At 37.7% G+C, this 9,376-nt stretch overlaps 2 protein-coding genes across 4 annotated transcripts; one reads left to right on the top strand and one right to left on the bottom strand.

The window, feature by feature from the left end:
* Positions 1-251: 251 nt before the first annotated feature.
* LOC133863930 (granule-bound starch synthase 1, chloroplastic/amyloplastic-like) lies at positions 252-5,122 on the top strand. 3 transcript variants are annotated; one of them, XM_062300087.1, is made up of 14 exons: positions 252-404; positions 493-865; positions 982-1,062; positions 2,348-2,446; positions 2,526-2,615; positions 2,739-2,802; positions 2,900-3,000; positions 3,097-3,206; positions 3,281-3,524; positions 3,608-3,784; positions 3,950-4,141; positions 4,319-4,405; positions 4,498-4,626; positions 4,773-5,122. In XM_062300087.1, the coding sequence occupies exons 2-14, from the start codon at positions 515-517 to the stop codon at positions 4,887-4,889; spliced, it is 1,842 nt and encodes a 613-aa protein (XP_062156071.1). In that variant the 5' UTR covers positions 252-404; positions 493-514; the 3' UTR covers positions 4,890-5,122. The 3 variants fall into 3 exon arrangements, with proteins under 3 accessions (XP_062156071.1, XP_062156073.1, XP_062156072.1); XM_062300089.1 differs by having other exon boundaries at positions 262-404; positions 496-865; XM_062300088.1 differs by lacking the exon at positions 252-404 and having other exon boundaries at positions 419-865.
* A 761-nt stretch (positions 5,123-5,883) lies between these two features.
* LOC133863932 (large ribosomal subunit protein P1-like) lies at positions 5,884-7,334 on the bottom strand. Its single transcript, XM_062300090.1, has 4 exons — positions 7,177-7,334; positions 6,936-7,013; positions 6,194-6,409; positions 5,884-6,081 (listed from the first exon to the last, which is right to left on the bottom strand). The coding sequence occupies exons 2-4, from the start codon at positions 7,002-7,004 to the stop codon at positions 6,028-6,030; spliced, it is 339 nt and encodes a 112-aa protein (XP_062156074.1). The 5' UTR covers positions 7,005-7,013; positions 7,177-7,334; the 3' UTR covers positions 5,884-6,027.
* Positions 7,335-9,376: the final 2,042 nt, after the last annotated feature.

Here is a 9,376-nt window from a genome sequence, read left to right as displayed (position 1 = left end):
AAACTTTTCTATGGGCTCTAGCTCGATCCACTTGCTTCATGTATAGTTGCTGCTGAGGCATCTCTGCCTCGCATTTGCTTGTCTCGTACGTATCGTAAATGACAAAGATAAAAAGTAAAGAATAGGGGTCAAGGGCGACGAAATTAAGCTGTGTTCTGTAGGAGGTGGGTTCCATCATTTGCTAGCTAGAAATGATAATAGCCACGAGAATTCTACTACTCACCAAAATGCATGCAGCCGGTCCCATCACTATCATCTGTTGCGATTTCTAAGCCTCAAACAAATCCTGAGGTGGCTGGGGGGGTGACCGTGACGAGCTCTGGGGACTTAAAGCACTACAAATGGCATCTTAATTCAGAACATTCTTAATTTGTGCCAGTCCAGTGCAGTATTAATAAGTCTATGTAATTAAGCATCTCTCAGTACTTCATTCTCTGCTTTGATTGCTAGCCTGTGGCTGCTTCATCTGTCTGTCGTACGTAATTCTTTTAGCAGATCGAACGAAAGATCAGCAATGGCAACTGTGGCTGCTTCAAGCTTTGCATCAACAAGTACTTCACTAGCCAACTGTGGAGTAACTTCTGGATCAGAGGCCAAAGCAAAACTGGGACGAATGAAGTGCACCACGGCTCACGAAGGGTTAAGATCCTTGAACCAAGTGGATGAGCTGCGTATCAAAAACATGGCGAAAGTAACTGCCAGACGGGCTAGGAGTAAAACGTTTAAGATTAGGGATGCGAGGAATTCAGGTATCATTGTTTGTGGAAGTGGGATGAATTTGATATTTGTTGGAACAGAAGTTGGTCCCTGGAGCAAAACTGGTGGACTTGGAGATGTTCTTGGAGGTCTGCCACCTGCAATGGCGGTCAGCTTAATTATAGTGTTTTCTTTCGTCTCATTCTTTCTTAATTTGACTGATCAATGCATTGAATGATTAATTGGCATCTATTCTCACTACAATCAAGATATATCCTTCACCAGGCCAATGGGCATCGTGTGATGACAGTATCTCCTCGTTATGACCAGTACAAAGATGCATGGGATACAGATGTTATAGTTGAGGTATATATATTCCACTCTGCATACACGTACACTTTAATTAGATTTCATTTCTTTAGTTTCCAGGAGATTCTGTTAAAGAATATTCAAAATTAGTGTGTGTATATATATATATATATCCAAGGGCGGAGCCTCAATTTTTTTGGTGGTCCGAACCTAAATAAATAAATATATACAGTTTCTCTATATATATGTGCGCGCTCTTGTAAAATAAAAACGTATAGACAAGTTTTAAATTTAACTTCATACTAAGTTATAAGTCATAATTGTATACAAAAGCTACATGTCTATAAAATCATCTTTAAAATTAATTTTCTTATGAATACGGAAGTGTTCTAGTTTGCTATAGACATGTACCAAAAAAAAAAAAAAAAAAAAAAAAATCCAAAAATGAACTTTGAATCTTCTTCAAATTGTGTTCAACTACTGTCTGTCATGGAATAAAATTCATCAATTATCATTGATTCATTTCTGTAGTGAAATCTTTAGCAATTTTTTTCTCAATATAAACTAACAAATGATCTACTAGAAACTCATCTTCTATTCTACTACGTAATCTAGTTTTTATTAGTAGAGATATTTTTTAAGGGTTTTGAAATTTTGGTGGTGGGGGCCATGCCCCCCCCCCCCCCCCCCCCCTAAGGTGCCTCTGTCCTTGTATATATGTGTTTTGTGGTTTGGAAATGTTTTAAATTGAAGGTTTTAAAGAGCCTTAAAAAAAAAGAGTCCTAATCAAAAAATTTGGTAGTTTGATCTAGATCATAAGACGTTTTTAAGGTAGATTCAACGTGATCGTTAAAGTCGACTATTAAATTATTTATCTAAAAGTCGAGATTAAGTGTTTCTAAATATCTAATGGTTAGATTTTAAAGAATGATAGGTTAGCAGTTAATCACGGGTTAATTGCAAAATTACATGTTTGTTGGTAAACAGATATTAAAACAGTTAGATTTAACACTAAGAATTCACTACTACAGACCAATTCTATACCACAAAAAAAATTATCTCTTATTCCATCCCTCTTAAAACTTTCTGTATTCCTAATATTCGAATTTCTCTATCTTGTTAGAGTAGAAACTCTGTTCTAATTTGGTTTCGTTTGTGCAAAATGCAAACAAACTTCACAAGATTTATGTGCTCCATTGTATCATAATGCTTACCAATTCGTCCAAATAATTTATTAAAGAAGCGATTCAGTAAAGCGCGCACCTTAGAAGCATTTCATTTTCTGTTTTCTTTTTTAGTTCCTATGGATTTCACTCTAATAGCATTTTTCTATGTTTAAAAGCTTAAAGTGGGAGATCAAAAGGAAAAGGTCCGGTTCTACCATTGCTACAAGAGAGGAGTTGATCGCGTTTTTGTGGATCACCCATTGTTTCTTGAAAAGGTTGGTTCATTCATTCCATGATCACTTCCTCTTCCTTGCTTCAGATCAAACTAATTAACATACGCTCGATGACATAAAGGTGTGGGGGAAAACTAGATCCAAAATTTATGGCCCCGTTGCCGGAGAAGATTACAAGGACAATCAAGTTCGATTCAGCCTTCTATGCCAGGTCCAAAGCCTCTATATTGATTCCTTTTCCTTTCTTTAGTTTATAATGCATGTTCAATTGTATATACCTACTCTCTGCAGGTTTTAGTTCCCAAATTTATGACTCTTTTTTTTTGTCTTGTAGGCAGCTCTAGAAGCACCAAGGGTTCTAAATCTTAACAGCAATCAATATTTCTCCGGAACATATGGTAATTTATATAAATTCAACGATGAGTTTAAACTATGTCTTCATCGTTCACATCCCATTTCAGCTCACTTATATGCTGCCGACATTCATGCATGCAGGTGAAGATGTTGTGTTCATTGCCAACGACTGGCACACTGCCCTGCTCCCTTGTTACCTGAAAAGTATGTACAAGCCCAAAGGCATATATAAAAGTGCAAGAGTAGGTACCTTGTTTGCCTGCATGTCTTTTAGCTACAATTCTGGTCAACACAGTTTTTACTCAAAAGCGTGGATTTCTGCTTTGCCACATTTCCAGGTTGCCTTTTGCATTCACAACATTGCTTACCAGGGCAGATTTGGCTTCGCAGATTTCAGACTTCTCAGTCTCCCAGATGAATTCAAAAGCTCTTTCGATTTTATTGATGGGTAAAGATTTTGATCGATCTGCACAGTATGACATATATAATTGTATATGACAATAACAACAACTTCAATTGCAGGTATGAAAAGCCAGTTAAGGGAAGGAAAATTAATTGGATGAAAGCTGGAATTTTAGAATCAGACAAAGTTTTAACTGTTAGCCCATACTATGCCCAAGAACTTGTTTCTGGCGTTGAAAAGGGAGTGGAATTGGAAAACATCCTTCGTAAAACTGGAATTACAGGAATTGTGAATGGCATGGATGTCCAAGAATGGAATCCGTTAACTGACAAATATGTAGGCGTCAAATATGATGCTTCAACTGTAAGAATCTTCCAACCATGATGATGATCATATCCTCCCTGCTTTATTTGCCAATATTCTTCAAATTTGGCATTCATTCACAGGTGGTGGATGCCAAGCCTCTTTTGAAGGAAGCCCTCCAAGCAGAAGTTGGATTGCCGGTGGATAGAAAAATCCCCGTTATAGGCTTTATTGGTAGGCTTGAAGAGCAGAAAGGTTCAGACATTCTTGTAGCAGCCATTCCCCATTTTATCCGAGAGAATGTGCAAATAATAGTCCTTGTAAGTATCAGGATAGGATTTAGAGAAAAAAAAAATATATATATATATATATATATATATATATATATATATATATATATTAGGATTGGAATTTGTTTTACTCACATACACAAAAAACAGATCTGTACTTTATTGTGAGCTGCTTCTTGGTATATATTCTTTCAGGGGACTGGCAAGAAACCGATGGAGAAGCAGCTTGAACAGCTGGAGATAACATATCCTGACAACGCTCGAGGAGTGGCAAAATTCAATGTTCCCCTAGCTCATATGATCATTGCTGGTGCTGATTTTATATTGGTTCCTAGCAGATTTGAGCCCTGTGGTTTGATTCAATTACACGCCATGCGATACGGAACTGTATGATAAAAGCTTTGCCTTAGTCTGCTACTTACTGCTATGTTAAATCACAACTTATCTCAAAAGCTTAAGCTCGATAGAAAAGAGTAAATTTAATCAATTATTCAATACTTTAACATGCTCTAACAGCTCTATGTTTATGCATCACGACCTAACCAAAGTGACAATCTTCTGCAGGTACCCATAGTCGCCTCAACTGGTGGATTGGTTGACACTGTTAAAGAAGGCTTCACTGGATTTCAGATGGGAGGCTTCAATGTTGAAGTAATATAAACTAAACTCATTTCCTTGCCCTGCTTTGTTCTTTGAATTTTGGTGCCCGTTAAGCATAAATTCTAACTATGATCTTCCTCCAGTGTGATGCTGTGGATCCTGCGGATGTGACTGCTGTGGCTACAACCGTGAAAAGGGCCCTCACAACCTATGGAACTCCAGCTTTCACTGAGCTTATAAAGAATTGCATGGCCCAAGAACTCTCGTGGAAGGTGGGTTGCAAGGGGTGGGAAAAGCCCCATGCAGGAGGCTAAAATGAGACTTTATTTTCCCTACTATTTTCCTTTTTTCTGTTGTTGATTCGAGGCCTAAAGAAGATATGCTTTCTTAATCTGTTAATTATGTTGTGTTGGCGCAGGGACCTGCTAAGAAGTGGGAGAAGGAGCTGCTGAGCATGGGGGTCGATGGAAGTGAACCTGGAATCGACGGTGACGAAATAGCTCCCCTCGCCAAGGAAAACGTTGCAACACCCTGAGACTTTCGATCTATAAGAAATCGAACGTCTGTTCTCCTAGTAAACCTCGGACGACAGCAGAAAGCATTCCAAAAACTAACACACATGATGTGCTCACTGCTACGGATAGTCTATAACATGTCTTATGCCATCCACTACACTAAGGACTTCGCCAGGTGAAGCCCGAACAAATCCCTGTAACTTGGAGAATACATATACAATAAGTAAAACCATTGCTCGTTTCCATTCCAAAATGCTTGGCTTTTAAAACAATTTTAACTCAAATTATCTATCCCTCGTGAATAAACCAATCTTTTTATATACAACATTCTATTAATATCAAAATATTTGGTTTTCTTCATATTATCAGTTTCCCTCACTCACGATCGTGGCAATTGAGCACAAGAAATGCTAGAAAAAAGTTCAACACCTCGTGAGCGCTCTGGGCGAGAACTATATACAGAAACAGAGGCATAAATTTACTGGACCTTGTGTAAATTTTTTTTGGATAAACGCATAAACAGCATGAACATCACAACCTATAAACCTTCTAAAACATATTGAAACAATAATTGAAATCTCAAAACCCAACAGAATGGAGGAAAAAAGGACGGCTTAAGAACAAATTACATGAACTGGGAATTAACTAATAATACCTACACTGCCGTTGCGCCATTCCTAGCATAAACAGCACACTCATACAAGGAAATATCCGAGTGAAGGTGAACAACCAAGAGATTCACCATAAAAGGCTGTCACACTTAGAAAGTAATGACAACTCAACAGCGCCTCATTACCAAATTCAACATTTTTTTTTCATTGCAGTGAACATTATATAATGGGCCTTACCAAGGTTCAAAGTATTTTCCAAATTTATATCCCAAGCATACCAGATATGCTAGAGCAACTTGTTAGATCTATCGCATACATTAAAACACAAAATCCAACAGCACAGGAACCAAATATCGTCTGAAAAGACTTGCATAAATATATCCGAAAGCACAATCACACAATATGCAAAAACCAGACTTCCAATTACTTCATCCTTCAAGAATACATATATAAGAAATTAACAAAAACAAGTGCTACTGGATCCATAAGGTAACCTCCCTTGAAAGTACTACTTTAGCATAGGACAAAATCATACTGAAAGGAGCTCCTAATCAAACAAGCTGAACCCCATATCATCATCACTCTCTTCCTTTGGTTCTTCCTGTAAATCACAAAACAGACACAACAATTAGACAACACAAAAGCCCAGAACACCAATCTTTACAACATGGAAAACCAACTCAGAGAGAATTATTTAATTGCTCAAAATTTACCTTCTTCTCCTCAGGTGGAGGAGCAGCAGCAGCAGCGCCACCACCACCACCTCCAGCTGATGGAGCAACAGCAATTGCAGCACCACCACCACCAGACGCAGCATTCAATATGAGATCCTCAATGTTTCTCTTCTCGGCGAGCTTAGCAAACAAGCTTGGCCAATAAGATTCAACATTCACATTCGCTGATTTCACCAATGTGGCAATCTTGTCCGCCTATAACCAATGACTCAAGGAAAAACCCATCTTCCCAAAACATACATGCCATATTACTCATTAAAAGAGGAAATTGAATGGTAATGCTTATGCTTCATTTTGGTTGCAGAGAGATTAACAAATCGGGTAAACTTTCCAATCACAACTTCTCTTATAAATGGAACTAAGATAATGAAACCACAACTCAATATAAATCAATTAACTTGGCTTAAGGTGACTCATAAATAACTTTTCCATTCTTATCAATGAAAACAAAATATTTGTATATATTCAAAGCATTAGATTTTTCAATTCCACTACTTTATCAGACACCCCAACTAATGGTCAACACATAACTTTTTCCTCCATTTCTTCATCAGTTCCTAAAAAGAGAAATCAAACCGATTCCTCTCAAGTTTGAGAGAGTAAAAAAACTGATAAACCGCAGAAAATCACATTTCTTAGAGATCCATTTTGCGTCGGGCTAATAAAATCATGAATTAGCTAAAAAAAAATAGAGAAGATTAGGAGTCGATGGAAAGGATACAGTGATGGGAATACCATCGTCTTGGAGGATCAAAACAGCGTAACTGCAAGCGAGCTCTGAAAGCGACATCGTTTCTCACTATAACAACACAATAGATTACTACTATTATACAAGTAAATCAAACGCAAAGTAACAACATGAATACGATAGAACCCTACGATTCAATCAACTGCAATTCTTGGAAAACAATCAAAATGAGATCTATTATTCTAGAAGCGAGGAGATATTGATAATTTCTAACCTGAGGAGAGAGGCGGTCTGAGATTTTCGGATGGCTCTCGGTGCAACTCGCGGCAACGGCGCCTTCAAAGCGATTCTAGGGTTCAAGGTGTACGTGTGGAAGAGAAGGGGTTTTATTTAAGGGTGAGAGCGAATGGGCTGCAGTGACTCCTAAGGCGGCCCAGTGGGATTTGTGTGGCTTAGGCCCAGAGAAGTTGAACATCCTCTTTTGTTTCTTTTTTCTTTTTGTTTTTTAGTGGAACATTGCTGAGAAGTATCAGCGTTGATACCTGCTTTAAAATTTAGGAATAATTGCATAATTATTTTTGGGTATGCCATAATTACGAATCACTCTCTATGGTTTAAAAAGTTCATAGGAGGTCCTTGTGGTAAACTATAATTACAGATCAATCCTTGGAGTCAAATTCCGTTAAAATTTTTGACAAATTCCGTTAAATGCCACATCGACATCACATCAAACCAATAAAATGGTGACATGTGTCTATCTAAAAAAAATATATATAAATTTATTAATAAATTAATAAATAAACTTATTATTTTTAAAAAAAATTAAAATTCAAAAACAAAAACAAAAAATGAAGGGGCCACCCGCAGGCCACCTTTGGCCACTGTGGCCGCGCAAAGGTGTGGCCCAGCCACCCTTTTCTTTTCTTTTTTTAATTTTAATTTTAATTTTTTTAATAAATTTATATTTTTTAATTCAGATGGACACATGTCGCCATTTTATTGGTTTGATGTGGCACTGACATGGCATTTAATAGGATTTGTCAAAAATTTTAACAGAATTTAACTTCAAGAATTTATTTGTAATTATGGCATACCCCAAAAACCAGTGATATAATTATCTCTAAAATTTATTTTCCATATACATTTTTAAAAAATTCCTAATAACTTATTTCAATTTAAATAGTTGAGTTTTGTTGCATTAGCATTTGTAACCTTTATCTACATAATATTTTTATCACCTTAATATTTATCATATTTATTAAAATGTATATTATCAATGTCAGGTGTGCCATATCAAATGACTAGTTAAATGTCATGTTAGTTGATTACGCTCACTCTTACCATTAGTCATTTTGTGTGAATTGTCGCCATGTCAGGCCACCCAGCACCACTTACTATGGACAATTTTGGACAAACCGCAAATAAAGCATCATCTAGAAAAAAGAAAAAATTAAATCTCTTGTACATTTTTTATATACCTTTTTTTGTTTTTTTTAACAAACAGTGCTATCTTCTTCATTACAGGGAAGCAATCCCCAAAAAAGCATAAATAAAAAGCCAATACAAAGAGAAAAGCACTAGATACAACAACTCAGCCCAAAGGCTGAAGATAGTGAACTAGAGATAAAGACTCTCTACCCACTAAACCAGAAAAAACCTGACTTAAAGCAGCTATCAAACGGTAGACTGTGATCAAAGGAAAGAATTTACAAACAAACACCAAACAGAAACCCCAAAATGCAAGCACTGGGAAAAACGACCGCGTGGAGTCAGCACGTGTAAATCACGCACTTTCTCCGGGAACCCCCTACCACAGACGACCTTCAGGAACACAGATCAACACCTTCCGAGACCAGAATAGAACGCTGTAATCCACGCGCGCAAAAACTGAACAGGTAAACCCTCGGAGCGTGTGGGTCACATGCCGACTAGAAGCGACCCACAGGGTCTTGTTGAGTGACCATCTTGTCCAGAAAAGGTCAACGACCGCAACAGGAAGGCTCTTGTCGAAGAAAAACCGGCCAAGGATTGTAGATCTAACTTTGAAAACACCTCCACCGGAAATCCACCAACACCCATCGAGCTTCACGGGCCAGTACTTGAAAAATCTGCTGGCAAACAAGAAACAACTGAAAAACAAAAGAGAAAACACCAACAACCTCCACCGGTTCAAGCACCGAGAGGACCAAAAGCTCTAACAGCCCTAAAGGCTTGGAGAAATAGACCACCCACCACTGGAAACAAGCTAGAGGGGAACAAAAGCCACCCTAGGCCTAGAGGCCAAGGGGAAACACTAGCACCAGGAGGGGGACGTGCGAAACCTCCCCCCTCCGGCGAACAAAGATCACAACTTTTCTCTCCCTCTCTCTCTAAAAACTTCAGACCTTCTCTCTGCTTGCTTTTTTTTTCTTTTCTCTCCACTGACAAATCTTTTTGATATATTTTACATGCACATTTTTTATATATCTTTCATG

Source organism: Alnus glutinosa, chromosome 3 (assembly GCF_958979055.1).
Source record: "Alnus glutinosa chromosome 3, dhAlnGlut1.1, whole genome shotgun sequence".
Taxonomy (NCBI): domain Eukaryota; kingdom Viridiplantae; phylum Streptophyta; class Magnoliopsida; order Fagales; family Betulaceae; genus Alnus; species Alnus glutinosa.
The sequence above is the reverse complement of the archived record's forward strand: the minus strand, read 5'-3'. Positions and strand labels throughout refer to the sequence as shown.